This window comes from Salarias fasciatus, chromosome 7 (genome assembly GCF_902148845.1).
Source record: "Salarias fasciatus chromosome 7, fSalaFa1.1, whole genome shotgun sequence".
NCBI classification, from domain to species: Eukaryota; Metazoa; Chordata; class Actinopteri; order Blenniiformes; family Blenniidae; genus Salarias; species Salarias fasciatus.
In genome coordinates this window covers 26,651,107-26,668,248 of record NC_043751.1, presented here as the reverse complement: position 1 = coordinate 26,668,248, position 17,142 = coordinate 26,651,107, and the positions used below count along the sequence as shown (strand labels likewise).

The 17,142-nt window shown below is 44.9% G+C and overlaps 1 protein-coding gene across 1 annotated transcript; it reads left to right on the top strand.

The window, feature by feature from the left end:
• Positions 1-664: 664 nt before the first annotated feature.
• Positions 665-15,955, top strand: LOC115392435 (uncharacterized; the record flags this gene model as incomplete). The annotated part of the gene is made up of 3 exons (XM_030097040.1): positions 665-2,333; positions 7,398-8,336; positions 15,560-15,955. Coding segments are annotated over 3 exons (2,841 nt in total), but the record flags the coding sequence as incomplete, so codon positions are not given.
• Between the last annotated feature and the right edge of the window lie 1,187 nt (positions 15,956-17,142).

The following is a 17,142-nucleotide window of genomic DNA, read 5'->3' as shown; positions in this document are numbered from 1 at the left end:
ACTATTTACTTTAATCTTTTCTTTAAAGCCTTTCAAAGATTCGTGAAATGCAAAGGAAGGGCAAGCAGAAGCAGGTCCTCTTTGATGTTTCTTTTTGCTTCCTTTGTATTGTGTGTCACTGCAAAACAAGATCTAGACAAACATTTTCCTTTTACCCTTTAGTAAAGATGAGATATTTGTTGAGGAAGCCTTTGTGGTTTGTCATAATCAGCATTTTCACGGTCTCCAACAATAATGTAAAACCACAGGTATACTTAACACAGGATGACGAGAGTCAGAACCTGCGTTGCTCTATTTCCTGACCTATTTGTGGTGTATCTCTGGCATTATACAGCAGTTGCAACAGTACAAATTTACAAAACTAATTGACAGCACATAGCCATACTATTTACTCCCCTGCGCTCTTCTTTTATTACTTGTCATCATTACTTATAATGAATGTGTTTTGTGTGAGTAATATATTCACTGAATCACTTAAAGGCTCCTTTCGTTTTCTTTTTTAGGTCTGAGCAACAACAAGCAGACTTTTCACGCGGAGAGCATGAATCCACATCCTGTTTCAGTTGAATAAGAGCAAACACGCAGACTTCATTTCACCCCTAACCTTTGGACTGTCCCACATAGACACCCCTGACCACCATACTGTAACACTCCCGGTCCCTGAAAGGACAGCTTCATTACCCCGTCCACCCACCCAATTAGGAGCCAGATGGCGCTTCTGGCCAATCAAATCATGGATGCAAGGATTCTTAGCAGCATGAACGGGAGAGTGGAGCTCTCCCAGTTCCTGAGAGTCACCAATCAAAGCCTTGTCACCCAGGTGAATTCTGCCCAAGACGACAATCGCAAGAACAGAAAGTATCCCTGCCCGCTGTGTGGAAAGCGTTTCCGCTTCAATAGTATTCTTTCCCTTCACATGCGCACCCACACCGGCGAGAAGCCTTTCAAGTGCCCGTACTGTGACCACCGGGCTGCGCAGAAGGGCAACCTGAAGATACACCTCCGCACACACAAGCAAGGCATTCTGGGCAAAGGCCGTGGGAGGATCCGGGAGGAGAACAGGCTGCTCCATGAGCTGGAGGAGAGGGCGATACTGAGGGACAGGCAGATGCGAGCTGGTCACGTTAGCCAACAGCAACCGCAGACGTCCAATGTGAGCCAGCTCCCCAAGTCCCAGCCTCAGACGCAGGTCCTACCGCAGCCCCAGTTCTTAAGCACCTCCGGGTCGGCCGACAGCCTCCCGAAAGCGTCTGCCTCTCCGAAAGTGACCACCGTCCACGATGAGCCCATCCAGCCCCAGACCAATGGCTTCCGCTGCTCGTTCTGCAAGGGGAAGTTCAGGAAGCAGCAGGAGCTGGAGCGCCACATCAGGATCCTGCACAAACCCTACAAATGCACGCTGTGCGAATTTGCTGCTGCGCACGAGGAGGAGCTCATCGGCCATGTCGAAATGACGCATATCACCGCCGATTCGGGCGCGGGACAGAAGCCTGCGGCCGGGTCCAGCGAGAAGGGGAAGCCCGTCGGCGAGTTCCCCTGTGAGGTGTGCGGCCAGACCTTCAGCCAGGCCTGGTTCCTGAAGGGCCACATGAGGAAGCACAAGGACTCCTTTGAGCACTGCTGTCAGATCTGCGGCCGCCGTTTCAAAGAGCCCTGGTTCCTCAAGAACCACATGAAGGTCCACCTCAACAAGCTGGCCGCTAAGAGTAACCTCCCCGCCGAGCGCGACTCGTCCGTCGACATGAGCAACCTCGCACCCGACCATCAGAGCAGCCTGTACTCCCAGTACATCTCCCACATTCACAACAGGTTCCTGATGGCCGACAGAGCCGAGCAGCCAGATTACACCCAGATGATGGCCTCGACAGGCGCCGACATGAAGGTCAGGGACATGCTAGGGAGGATGATTTCCTCAGGTCCAGATGCTGAGACTTCTTCTTTGTTGGGCTTAAATCATCTCCATCATCCACTGAGCTCCACTAGTATGGAATATCTGCAGAAAATCATCTCGGCCAGAGACGCGCTGAACAGCAGCGGCAGCTACCCGGGCTGGCAGATCATGACGCCGGGGCTGCCTCTGGAGCAGCAAATGTTCAGTCATAAAGACCAGCAGCAGCAGCAGCAGCAGTGTCCCTCCTACCTGTCTGAGAGATGTCTGCCTGCAGATGATGGGAAACTGGGTCTCGGTGACCCAGACACCGAGGCCACCAGCAGGCCGGGGAGCCCAGGCGGCGTGAGTCATCATGGGCCAACAGACATGATCACCGAGACCGGGAGCTCCCACTCCGGCACTGCTCTGGACCATCGACCACAATCTTCTTCTCCAGCTACAGGTAATTCACTGAAGAAAAGATTAATTTTTAAGATGTTAAAATCTTCTTAGAGGACAAAGAGCCTCTTTAAGAAATGTTTTTGCAGCTCGAGAGGAAAGTCTTCGGCTGCATAACTCTGTAAAGTCTCAATTATGTCGGCATCAGATTTATTTTTTCACTTGAGGAACAAAAAGTCGAATTTCTTTATTTTTATATATACATATTTTCTTTTTTTTTCAGAAATTATAACATGTAAGTGACAGCTGTGTCATTATCTTTCTTCCCACTTAGAGTAGGTGGACATGAAGTGCAGGGTCAGCAACGCCACCACTGATATTATCATCCACAAGGACTTTGTCTTCCTTTTAAAGATAATGGCATCATGTTGAATTGTAGGGATAATTAGTACCCTCTATTTTATATCCGTCACATCCCCACCCCTTGCCTACGGGGGCACAAGATGTTAATGCATGCCATCTGGTGTTTTTAATGATTTGATATATACCACCCAGTGATTTTTATGATTTGATCTACCACCTGGTATTTTTATTGATAGTCTTCTGTTCCACCTGGTGATTTGGATGATTCGGCTCTCTGGGTAAATGCCTTTCTTGTCATGGCATCCTGCTAACATGTTATCATGTGCCTAAATTACTGCTGTAACAGTGTTGTTAAGAGAAGAGAAGAGGAGATAAATCTCAACTTTGTTCTGTTTCTCCCGTAGCTTTTAACTGGAGGATTGTTTCGTTTCCAGTGCTGAAGTACTGCTGTTATGAACATCTGAGTCTGATGCGCTCTTTTGGGATTCGATCCAGTATCCTCTTAAATGATGTCCGTATAGCAGAGATAAATGGATCAGGTCTAATCTCATTAGATGTTTTGTTTGCACATTGTACACACATACTGGTATCTGCATATTTACATGTAAATGCTCACAGTTTATGGCCAAATCCCTCTCTGGTTGCTCTTTAAAAAAACATTTTCAAGCTCTGTTGTTTTTACTTTCCCTTTTCTCGCCCTATCTCCACCACCATACGGTGTCACTTCCAGAAACATTTATGATAGTTGGCTAGCCGAGGATTTGAGTGTGCACAGTTCTGGGATGGCACATTCAGTATCAGACTCTAATTTCAGTCAATATTAAGCATGGAAACTAATTCATTGTAAAGGTCAGGCGTCATTGCTTTAGTCAATGATGGATCCGGCAGGCTCTCTCTCCCCCTCTCCTCCTCTCCTCTCTGTTCTTAGCCCTGTGTAATGGTAGACTCACTCTGGGGGCTTAGCACCGCATTGTTTAGCTCTGACAATATATCCCAGAGACCTCTGCAGCTGCTCCCTGCGCTCACAATGACAGATTAATTAACACAATCACACGCTGCTGGCCCTGGCTCAACGCACAGGTCTGCTGCGGGACAGATAGGTAAATCCTACACATATGGAGAACACGCACCACTTGATGAGGGTTTAATAACAGGGATAAGTTTTTTCGGAGGTGGGGGGGGGGGGTTTGTAACTGATCAAGTCTGTCTGTCTGGATGGTTGGACTTGGAGGGAGCCGGAGTGAGGGAGAGAGTGAGTGTTTTCTAATTCAGGAGAGCGGAGATGCTGAGGAAGAATTACCACTGCCAGATGTTCAGCTTGAGGAACATTGATTAGTCCAGAATTACTGGCTGCATTATTCATAGTCAGCCTATGGTGGTCATGAAGTTATTGATGTTCTCAATATGGATAGCAAATATAGTACAGTCATGGCTGTCAGGGTGAGAGACGGCTTCTTTGCTTGCTACATCCAGACACATCACTAGATTTAGATTTTTAACTGCAAATACCCGGCATCTTAATTTAGAAGCACCACTTTGATATCAATAGGAGGCATGTTACACATTACTCACTTCAATATCTAATCAGGACAGATTTGGAAATGCTCTTTGACTTTAATTATAATTTGAGATTAAGGATAACGCCTCCTCTTAAAATGATAAACTCATAAAGAATACATGCGGCAGGCCTCTGACCTACATTGGACCAGCGAGATCCCAGATCTGAATTTTTTTAAAAACATGCCTAACAAACATAAAATGCTCTGACAGTTATTAATTAGTTCCATTCAATACTCTTAACCTCAAGGTCAATGAGCAGACACCATGTAATGATGCTGTCCCCACATGTGTTTTTGTCCCTCATTTCCTGCTTTTATGCCACTTTTACTGTAAGCGTTTCGGCCGAGGGAGCCTGAAGTGATAAGCGTCTGTAAAACTGTGAATGGTAATCTGAGCAGCGGTTTGCCCAGAAACACCGATAAAGCCGGGTGCTGCACCGAATATCACTTTTCATTCGGCTGTTCCAGTTACATCCCTCTATTCTTTGTGATTGCTAACAGTCGAAGCATCTTTTAACTAAATAGGTCCTTATCTTACCTGGTACCGGCTTAACAAATTCATCTCTTATTCAGAGATCAGAGTCAGTCTGACTGGTTTGTCTAAACTGATTACCTGTTGGCTTTTCTGTCTCCCTCTCACTTCTGTCTTTTAATCCTCTTTTTAATTATTATTGCAGATATGAGGCTCAAATTAAGCTCAAAATGCTTGTTTTCCTAGCATGCAGATAAAAAGATTTACCCAGGGAGTTCTGAACACCTGCCTTGAAATATTGTTCCACCGTCTCCTGAATGCCATTTGGCTTAATTGACTTGGAAACGTCCCAAATGCGTCATTGACTATGTGGTCTAATTAATATTAATAATATATGCTATTATAAACATCAAAGAACATCTGGTGCCCCTGTTTTTCTCACCAGTCTTGTGTGTGACTCTCGCTCTCACTCTCTGTTTCATCTTAAACCAAACCAGCCACTATGTATCTCTGTTTTGCATTTCAGGTGCTTGATTACACACACAGAAAGAGCCAAAGCCTGGCTGGATATAGAGTTTGATATGTACAATATAACTGCCAAATGCCTGTGTAAGCATATAGTATGTGAGTTGGTGATTGCATTGACGGTGATATATGGTTGTAAATCTTAAAGCCTATTTCCATATGAAATGAATCACTTGTCCAAGCCCAGCTGCATGTTATTTTTTTTTTTCTCCTGTAACCACGGCTCACTTGAGGCATTTATTTATTTATTTACCTTTTTTCTCCGCCTTGCACATCCAGTAAGGGCGGATAACTCATACGCATCACTTCATTAGATGCTCTGTGTTAGGTGAGAGAGGCTGGGGTTTGTAATGATGCAGTAATTGGAGTTTTGGTTGATAAATCTAAGCTCTAAAATTACTCCCCTCACATAATGTGAGCCTCGGCACTGTAAGTAAATCTTAAACTGATTAAGTTAGCATGAACCAGGCAATCACAAAGATGGCACCCATCCAAAGGAAGAGAAAAAAGGCAGAGTCTTCAGTCTTTGTGTTGTTTTCTTGCCGCTCTCACGCAGGCTGGCAAATGGGTTTAGGAAGGTCCACGCTGAAAGATGAGGTCAGATCTATGTGTTTTCTGCATCGGGAGCTGGCCGGTAATGTCATCATAATTTAAGCCACAGAATAATTGAGATGTATAGCGTGTCTGAAAGACTTCCATTAAGCCGTTTGGATTTTTTTGTCTGTTACTGGAGACAAGGGTGTGGCACCGTTGAAGTCTCCTTCCCGCTCTTGCACCCTCACGCACGTCGCCACGCACGTGTAAAGTAGGCACGCATTAAATCATGCATACTGTACGCGCACACGTCGGCACGCATGCAAACGCATTTTCGGGTGCAAAGAACTGGGACCGACTTTAGTTCAAGGACATGAATTTCCCATTTCAGCTGTGACTTTTCAATCTCATTAGGTGGAGCTCTATTTAATTAATGTGTGGGTGTTATTTTACGGTTTTGTAAATTGTAATGGTAAAAAACAGCCCTCCTTTTACTGCCATGCAGCTCACAATGGTGGTTTTTCTATTAAAGTTGGAAAGAAAGTAAAGTAACTACTACAGATCATTAGATTTAGATTTACCTCAGAGAATTACCTCAGGGTCAGATCTTGAGGTGTATGAAATTGATATTTCTCTGGCGGGGATGAATCACTGTTGTAACTCAGATATTAGTCCATTAAAGAAGAACAATAAGGCATCAATATGCATAGAATTAAATTAATGGTGGTGGGTTTATCTCCCTATCCCAGACGCATCCCTAAAAGACACAGTATAATGTATGACCTGACCTTCAAATGCCAGGAGAGTGTTGGGCAATAAACTGCCAATATTTGTGGCTTAATGGCGTCGGATGACTTTTACTGTAATTGGAATGGCAGCGAAACAGCTGGGCTGTTTAAAGACAGTGCAAGGCTGAGGTCTCAGACAATCACTAACTCAAAATGGTCACAGGGAGTGTGTTTAACCCTGAAGGGTGTTTCTGTGATAGCAATAAGGATTAAACTGTAAGTAAACAGAGGGAAGAAGACATTTAAATTACCTTTAATTAAAAGTTATGGCGTGCAGGATCAAGTCCTGTATCCAGACGAATGTTATTCACCGGATAAAAGGAGGAGAAAAAAAAGTGCCCTTTGTCATTCTCCACAATAATACACTTTGTACTTTTTGAATTATGTGCCCGGCAAACCATTTTTCAAGCATGAAGCAAAAATAAACTCAGCTGTAGTGCATGGTGTGGTTAATCAGAACTGCTCACATGTTGGACTTTGTTAGTTTTGACTGGAAAACCCACTTACTGGTTTTGATGGAATGAGGTTCTTGTCTGCAACATCTGCCTTGTTCTAGCTGCTTTACAATTTCACTGTTTATTATTTCTGGAAGAATCTTGTTTGGTGTTAACATCTTTGGGTGTATTTATTGCACATGGTGGTGGCGTCCATACTGTAAAATGATGGATCACTGGAGCTGAAAGCTGATTACAAGCTTGATTTACTGCAGGGCAGCACTTAAATCATTCAACTCAGCCTGGTGTGGGATTGCAACATTTTTCATGTTTAGACAACTGTTGTTGGTACATACTTTCCTCAGAACAAAATGCTCAGTGTGCCTCATATACGCATAGTTTCCTAATTGGATTTGAATTGTATTATGTCTTTGCTGTTATTGTCTGTGTTAGGTGAGAAAGTCTACAGGTGTCCACTCTCCAGTGACTACACCGGCGTGCAGACAGCCTCCCTTGGCTTCCATCTGGATCGCTACCACTTCCCCCACTGGCAGAACAACAGGGACCTCTCGTCTCCGCTGCAGCTGAGCAGCAGCAGCAGCAGCAGCCCCAACCCCGGCAAGCTCAGACCCAGATCCAGGGAGGACTGGAGCCCAGCTGCAAGTCAGTACCTCGGCCTGGAGAGCCACGGTGAAAATGCCCTGCTCATCAACAAGCAGCCTGACCTTGCAGACAAAGACGCGTGTGCAGACGCCTCTTCATCTGCTCAAACCAGGAAGTCCCAGTATGAGCCTTTGGATTTGTCGGTCAGGCCGGAGTCCGTCCCGGCTCATGCAGCCGCGTCTCCTGCTGTATTGGTGCAGATGTCTGGCGTTTTTAGTAATGGACTCTCGTCCTCCGTTACCCGCCGGCTACAAAGTTACTCGAATGCCACGGCCGAACTCAGTGTGAAACCTGCATATCAGAGTGACCTTTTGGTGCAGGCAACAAAAGAAGAGATGAACGCACAGAATGCAGGCTCTACAGGTCACGACGGTGAAGGTGATTTTGAGAAAGCCGAGCAAGAGAGGGAGGAAAAAATCGACAACGCTGCCAAGTGGAAGATGGCAAAAAATAATGTCCTTGAGTCACAGGAGCCGGGACAGGCCGGCGATGATTTTGAGAGTCCTGCAGAGAGGAAGCAAGACAAGCTGGGGCAGTGGAGCAGAGGTGTGGCCGAATCCCCCATCGCCTCTCTGGAGAGCTTGACTCCGGGACAGGCCGATCCAGTCCAGCAACAGGGTGGTCTGCTCTCCTTCCTGAGATCCCAGGGGAGCCTGAGCAGCACGCCCGCCAGCGCACACAAAGCCAGCCTGAACGGAGGGGCGAGCATGGACAAAGATGTTGCATCAGGTGAGCATGAGCTTATATATCATATACACTGGCTGCAGCTGTCACTGTCATCCAGATGAACCGCTGCCTCCGGATTTGAAGGTATGCATTGCCACCTAGTGGACAAATAGGGGCCAAACCACTTCTTGTCTACTTGCATCCTTTGTATTGCACAATATAAATTAAAGAACCTACAAAACAACATTATTTTATTCTTTAATCATTTCAGTGCCTCACGAATGTGCAAACTTCATGTACTCTGCTAACTCTTGACATTGTCACACACCAGGATTTTACCATAGAAATACAAAAAAAAAAGTTTTCTTTTGCAGCATCTCAGTCCTTATCACCTGACAGCGGAAGTGTGAAGAGTGAGTGTGAGTGTGTGACTGAATCACGCCAATTATGAACTACACACTTCCCTTATACTTATAGCACTTCAGCTTTTTTTCCTTGCCAGATCTTATCTCTGATCTCAAATAAGGGCTAAAGAAGACACAGGTGTGTGGCACTGATTACCCCTACACTTTAAAGGATGATATAATCTCCTTGTCTGATAGGTTACAAATCGCCAAGCCAATGGAGCCCACTGATGGAGAGGCTTAAGCTCTTGTGCTGGTGTGATATGCTTGCTGAGTGCAGATTTAATAATGCTGTCTCTCAGGAGAGGGAATCCAACAGCTGGGGTCTTTGATATGCATGTATTATGAGTGCAACATGATACACCTTCCCTCTGATCCCCCTCTTATTCAGAAACTCAATATGTTCATGTGAAAGACAGGAAAGTGCCTGTCAACTCCATTAGGGATTAACATCTGTTCCCTTTCTTTATGATTCTAACAGCAAGATGTAGTTTTCTATTTGATTGTACAGATGGTTATTATAATATGCCGAGAAGCCCCCCTCCTTCACCTCCTGTCACAGCCATCAAACTGTTCATGTTCCTTTCTTGCTTTTATTGTGTATAATGACATGTGAATTGAAAAATTAGATGGGATTCCGTCAAGCTGGCAAAATTTTTCGTTGTCATTTAGACATCGCCGTGCTTTAGACTAACCGTGCACACAACCCGGCATGCACACAGCATACTGTAGCTGACTCTTTTTGGGTCAGTGCAAGAAGTTATTTCGAGCGCACCTTGCCGCACATCGATCCTCCACATTTGCGCCCTTCCCCGAGGAAGCAGATGTCAAAGACACAATAAACACCTGTCAGTCAAGCTGGACACTGAGATGGGTAGCTGACATTGAGAGTCCATGGAGTGTCCTCTAAAGCCGAAGCAAGCAGGTGGCCCAGCAGTCTGTCCTGTCTGCAGCGCTGACCAGGTGGCTTTGTCATGGGGCTGTCTCCTGTTGCCCCCATCCTCTCCATACTGTATGGCACGTCGAGTGGCATGGTGACATATTGCCGGGCAGTTTGGACATGGAGTGATGTGTTTGTGATGACAGTTCAGGTCGGCTCCAATGTGCCAGCAGTGGTAATTGGCCAGATGGTGACCTCTGGTTGAACCTGTCTGCATGCTCATTAGTCTCACTGAGCCCTCCCTTGTGTTTTCAAGACTCCCTCAGTCCTGTGCTGCTCAGACTCCGCCACTAGATGGCGACATTCACCACTCTAAGATATGAAATGCAGCAAAGTGTCAAGATCTTTCCATCCCCAGGCATTCATGTTCCACGGGCACAATTGGGACAACTATTTTTAAGAAGGCAGCTACTTCTACTTCTCACAGAAGGTGTCTTGAGGTTTGTACTCTGATCCAACGTTTAAGGAGTTAACCAGTTAACCAAATTCATCCGCCTCCTCAGTGGCATAAGATCAGGCCTCTCAGATGCATGAGAACAAGTGAATATGAGAAGATCGATAAAGAAAGGATTAAGAATGAAAGAACATGGAGGACACCGAGAAAGAAAAGGCCCTGATTTGAAAGGTTGAAAGGGGTGAGTCATTATCTCATTGTCTGACCTCTGTATACCCTCCGCGGAGAGGGTGACAGAGAGTGAGAGAAAAGGAGAGAGAAAAGGAGCGAGAAAGATCACCATAGATGGAGATAGATGGAGCGACAGCGAGGTGAAAGAGGAGCGGTAGTTCGGCTGTCTCCATGAGCAGATGTCGTTTGAGGGCAGCGAGAGGGCAGCGCGGCCTGCCTTTGTGCCGCGCTTCTCCCCATAGAGATAATGAAGGGTGGAGCACTGGGAAGGATGTGCAGTCATCACTCACTGTCTGTGCGCCATCAGAGCTCAGGCCTGTGTCATCCGTCACCATTCAGCTCCTCTGGCCCCCGTCGGCCCCGCCACTGTCATCATGGTCATTATCTCAGACTGTGACACACAACACACTCTCACCGCACACACACACGCACATGCGCACACACACACACACACTGAGGTGCAAACATACACATGTGTACTGTCTCACACAGGGCTCCATGCAGGCAGGATGCCAGTCTCAAACAGAACTGAAGCTTTCTTTTACCAGAACAGATGAAATTATCATATTAAAATTGCTTTTTGAAGCCTGCATTGAACACGAGAAACTTTTAGCCTTACATAGCATTAAAAAAAATATATTTTTAATTTAGAATTTTCAGTATACCGTGCAATATATACAGAAACAAACCCACCTCTGCAAAATCTGAAGCTATTCACTGCAAATTGTGTTGCTACCAAAAAAGAACTCCAACGTCAAACTCGTGCCTGAATTAACAGTAATTAAAAATTTCGAGAAGCACAACCTTTTCAATTTTTAAAAATTGTGAGCATATTATTAATAACATCTCTGATTCTGTTCTTCTAAAGGTTAACTCACCAGCTGGTATCTCAACACAGTGACTGGAAATGGCGTGCTGGGTGGCTGTGGAATTAAAAAAATCTGTTCTCCTGCACTTCCAGAGTCCAGTGCAATTATTTACATATATTGATTAATAAATATACATTTGTTTTTTAAAGTAAGTGTGAAGAAGTCAAGCAAACAAATTTGCTACATTCTCTTTGTGAGTTTTTCTGTTTTTCTAAATATTAAATTCAGATATAGGCCAGGGGTTGATCCCATCTGACCGTGGATGAAGGTGGAACACACCCAGCTTTCTCTACACCATTTTTATGTGCAGTAATTGAAGGGAAAATTTGACAAAAGTGTTAGTTTGTTTGCAATGTGCTGATGCTCTGGCTGATCCTGAGTGAATATGGTGATGTTGCCAAGTTTCCAGAACTCAACAAACTGCTTCGATAAACAGAATAATGTCATTAGTGAGGAGAATTATTGCCAAATCTAAAATTTCAAGTTGCAATAAATGGGAATTACCCTTTTATCCACATTTCAACAAGTCACCATCACTCATCCTGTTATCTTTTTTCCACTCTACATTCTGTCTCTCACGATCTCGCCTCGTCATTTCCTGTTCCTTTTCAGAATCTTTGTATTCGAGTACGTGCACATGTATTGGAGGTGTGTGCACGTATGTGTGTGTACTGGTGTCTGGAGCTATGGCCTGAGCGGCCCGTGAATGGAGGATCATGTGGCGAATAGATGGATGGCTCCGAGCCCACTGCTGTCTCCTCTAATTGTAAAATATTAGTTACATTAGACTCTGGCCTGTGATTAATGGAACTTATTTGGAGGTTGCCCTCTCTTGGACCTCCCCTCTCCTCTGGTGGGAGGAAAGTAAGAACAGCAGACTCAGGAAGACAAGGAGGGAGAGAAAGGAAGGCAACAGAGGCAAAGAGGGGGGACAAGCAGGGCAACAAGCGACTAATGTAGACGTGAGACCTTTTGGCTTGTTATTAACTGACTCTATGAAAGTAATCGGCTGTGGAATTGTTCACATCGTCAAAGTACATTTACAAGAATTTGGCAAGACAGGAAAAAAAAAAAAAAAAAAAAACGTTAAACTTTTTAGAATTCCCCACTGATGTGTGAAATCCGGAGTTTGAAGTAACATAAAGGGAATAGCAAGGAGTGAGTTTAAGAAATGCACAGAATCAGCAGTGTTTATTTGCTGGTATCCACCCCGTTTCCTGTTTTTCTGCCTGCACTGATTGAGGCTCATTGAGGGGAAGTTGACGTGAGACAGGTGGAGTTTAAACCTCTCTCTACCTGGGTTTCCACAAAGCTTTTCTTTTACGATTGTTCCTTCCAGACAGCTCCCACTCCCTCCCTCCGCACGCACACACACACACGCACACACACACACATTATTTTCGACAGAACGACTCCAAATTAAACTTACAGAACACTGACCCTCACCTGAATATTTGTTTTATGATTTATTTTCCAAAAAACTGAAATGCTGAAAAAAATATTGGAAATGTCCACTGTTGCTTGCATGCTCACACACATACACACATGCACGTCGTTTTCATGCCTTTTAGGGACATTGCATTGATTTCCTGCAGACTGAGTCTGAGCTTAGTCGTAAACATCACCAAACCTCGACCATAAACAAACTCCAACTTTCCCTCACTCATAAAATGTTTCTTTTTATTTCCTGACATGTGAACGATTTCCGTCACCCAGACATGTTTTTGTCCCCACAAGGATGATGAATTGACAGCGAGTGAGTGTGTGAGCAGATGGCGGTTACTACAACAGTAATAAATACTGTACATGTCCACGTGCACGCAGTGACTTACAATGGTTTCCTGCAGAATTGGTTTAAACTCAGCTGTAAGTAGCAGATGCCCAACTCCAACCATAACCATAACCTAACCCCACTTTAATCATAGAATATGTCTTTAAAAAAAATGGAGGAAAAAGAATGGTAAGCCGCCATAATGTGAGTGTGTATACAGTTTGAGATCCCTCCAACAGTAATAAATGTGTCCACACACACACACACACATACATGTGCTTTGTGCCAGCTTGATGATATTCCGATGTGTCAGGCCTCATCCTCTCTCTGACTGCTGTGTGTGTGTGTGTGTGTGTGTGTGTGTGTGTGTGTGTGTGTGTGTGTGTGTGTGTGTGTGTGTGTGTGTCCTTTACGGCCATCAGGTTATTATACACCAACAGATGGAGCATTACCTTTTATTGCTCGCACCTTCTGTGAGTTTTCCCACTTTTCCCCCCCAAAAACACCTTTTTTATGTAGATGTGAAAGCGAGTGTTCAGCGGCGTACAGCTGTCTCGGCCCTGATGAGGAGCATGATCGAGAGGAAGAGGAGAGGGTGGGGTGAAAAGGCTGAGACAGCCCTCAGTTTTTGGGAAGTGATGTCAAATGACATCAGCACATAATGGTTTACTGTAACCATGAATCACACAAAAACACATTGAAGTGTTCGACAGAGGGGAAAAGAGAAAGTCATTATATGAGGTAACATCTCAAAAATAGCGCAGCGGCGAACAAGGACACATGGCTGTCTAGGTAGAAAGGTAAATGAGTCATCCCACATAGTTTTTGTTTTGATCTGAGCAGCAGCTTCAGGCTTTTGTGTCATGGTGTGTTTTATTGAGGTCAGATAAACTTCTGGAAGCTATTAACGCTATGCTTTGTTGTTTATATCTGAAGGGGAGCAGCGTGTACCGTGTCGTGGAGGTTTGCATTATTTCCAGTGAAACTATGTAGCGGGCACTAAAGAGGTGGACAGACAGGAAGTTTTGGCATGCCTTGCCTCCCAGCTGCAGACGTCTGTCATTCCTCAACTCAACACTTGCGCATGTATGCGTGTGTTTATTTATCTGTGTGTGTGTGTGGGACTGTGTGTCGCTGCGTCGTGCAGGAAGTGTGTTTATGAGTAAGAACATGTTGGCCTTTTCACATGAACCTGTTGGCCCACGAAGCATCATGGTGCGCTGGTTGTGTGTTGAAATGCAAACGATTATTGAGATTACCAAATAATCTACTTCACTTTAACCAGAAGCCTGGTTTGAATCACCTGGGAACTGGTAGACTGGAAATGTGTGGGCGTGATTTCCTCCTGATATTTCAACAGCTTATCATCAAAATGTAGCGTCCCACTTTACAACATGTGGTCCAGAACAGCGAGGAATTGTACTGTCAAGACTTTCTAAGATTCTAAGTTACTATACTTTATCCAATTATATTAGTTTATTAAATTCTTTTGTACAGTTGCAACTCTTCAGTAAATGAAAGCCAACAATTAACTACAAAAAAACACTAACAGAACGTTAGTGGCAGGCAGCTATTTGTCTTGAGTTTTAACCATTTCAGGACGTCATTATCAGTCATTTATTTGTGTAAAAAAATGCCATTACGTATAGAACTGATCAAATTACATAGATAATTTCCAGCTTAAGAAATTGTATACTTGGAAACAAATGGATTGAAAGACGATAACATACAATTATACCAGAATGTGATATGTTATTTGCCAGAAAGTATTCTTATTTGATGCATCTGACATATATTGTAATCGTGTTTTTACATTTTAAAAATCTGATATGAACAGAACCTTGTAATTGTACAAATGAAGAATTAATACAAAAGCAAGACCAATCAGGGCGTTTCATTCATGTGTTTTATAAATCATCAATTTAAAATTGAGCGTTTTGTGGGAATAATACAAGCTGTTCCCTTCCCAAATGAAGGGTTAAAGGATATTGTGAAGAAGCAGAATACAGTCAACAATAAAGAGCAGAACCACAGATCATGAACTTGGATCCTGCAGGAAGGTACAGAGAGAGAGAGAGAGAGAAAGGGAGGGAGGGAGGGAGGGGGGAGCACAGGACAACAGAGAGGAGGAGAAACACAAAGTTAATGACATGCATTTGTGCCACATAAATACCCAAAGAAGGGGGGAAAAAAAGGAGAAAATATGGCTGACGATCAGCGCATTCTGGAGGGTCGACACCTTTAATGGCACAACTAAAGGACGGTTCAGGGCCCGCTGAACCAGACGCCTTTATCAAAAACGACGGTTTGAAGCTCGCACTTGAAAGAGGGAGGAAGTCTGTCCCCTAAACTGGAACTGGGAGCTGCTTTGACAAGAGAGGAGCCCGGTGTGCTTTTACTCCGAGCCATCGCTACTGGATGACACACATGTCATGATCTGAAAAAAAAAAAAAAAAATCTGACTGATTTGCTTTTAAAAGACACATTCACCAGGTGGCAAAGAGATGAGAGTGCATTCTCCAGTGGTGTGCAACAATCCCGCGTGTTTTAGGTGTGTCCCCGATCCACAGCAACTCGAGCTGTCGAATGCAGGACTACATCTACGGCGTAAAAGACGCAGGGGCACCGTTCAGTTTGACTGATCACGTCTGTTTTTTTCCCCCTTTGTGTCTTGCAGCTCGCAAGCCGTTCCAGTGCAGGTACTGCCCCTACAGCGCCTCCCAGAAGGGCAACCTGAAGACCCACGTCCTCTGCGTCCACCGCAAGCCCTTCGACAACAGCCTCTACCCGGACCGCCGCCTGCGGCGCTCGCACACGCCCCAAATTCCCTCCAGATTGCCACTGAGTATCACGGGAGACAACGCGCCGGGGAGGGACCAGATCGGCATGACATCGCTCTGTGGGACTTGATGTTGTCATAGCAACAGCACATACAGACAGTTACGGTTATTGTTTTAGCTTCACCTCCAAGGGGTTAGGATGATTGAGATGGTTAAAAAAATGTTAACAGCCAACCTTGATGTACATTCCAGTGTTTACTTGAAGAGCCACAGTACGTATTTATCTGTAGCAAAAAAGAAGCTGCCTATAATGATAATAATGATAATAATAATAATAAAGTCCGTTGTGATGTGAAAGTGTAGCAAAGGTACTTAGTGCCGTTCATTTCGTCAAAAGTGTCCAAACAATTTCCTTGTGTTTACATGCATCTATCAGTCTAACGCTCGTCTGATAGGGAGAATGTACCGTGCCTGCCCAAAGCACTTGTTCTTTCATCCAGTAAATACCCTGTGTTACATTTTTGTAAATATCGCTCGATTTCCCTTCCAGTCCAGAAGTCTTGTCTATCTGTCAGGATATGGTGCCAGATGTTCGGGCTTTAATCGCGGCAGATGTAATGAAGTAGAATGTTGCACATCGGAGCTTCCATTTGTTCTGGATTCCACTCCAGGGAGAAAGCCTCTCTCACATATAATTATTGCCCATTAACTCCTATGCTTCATGCCCTCGTGCTGGAACAATGCTCAATTAAGGGGAACCAAGGAAATGGAAAAACTGCAGAGATTCATTGATAGTACATTCAAATGATTTTTTTGTACCCTTTTATTTTTTTCTTTTAAATTGAGTGAAACCGCCCGTGTGTGTGTGTGTGTGTGTGTGCATGTGTGTGTGTGTGTGTATATACCAAATGTGCCCACTAGTGGAACACAGGCTCAATCAACACGGCTATTGTATGCTGCTGCTGCCATGTACGGTAATTTTAGTGTGATCTGAGCTGCCTCAGCCTCCCGTGCCAGTAGTCTGCGTGCATACCCAGAGATCACCTTGGGCAGCTGTGTGCCTGTTCAGCCGGGGCCTTGTAGCCACAGCGATGTGACTTTGACTGACAGCCGGCCTGACAACTCCATTCATGCGCCACCTGCTAGCTGTCAATCAGGGCGGCCATCCTGGGGCTATTGACGGAGCTGTCAGCCCGCGTGAGATGTGTCTGTCAAAGCCCACCCACTCTGCCACTCCGTCTCCCGGCCCGGGCAGTCTGACATTCGTTTACTGTCCTCCTTCCACCCTCCTTTGCCTTTCGTCTCCGTCTCTTTCTTCCCCTCTCTGTCTGTCTGTCTCCTGCCTGTTTCCCATCAGAGACACGGCAGCCCCTTAATCCCCGATCCAATCACACATTCTTTGGGTATACATTTGTCATCCTCAGACCCTCTGGTTTTTGTAATGGAGTGCTTCACAAACACTTCTGCAGGTGATTCCGGC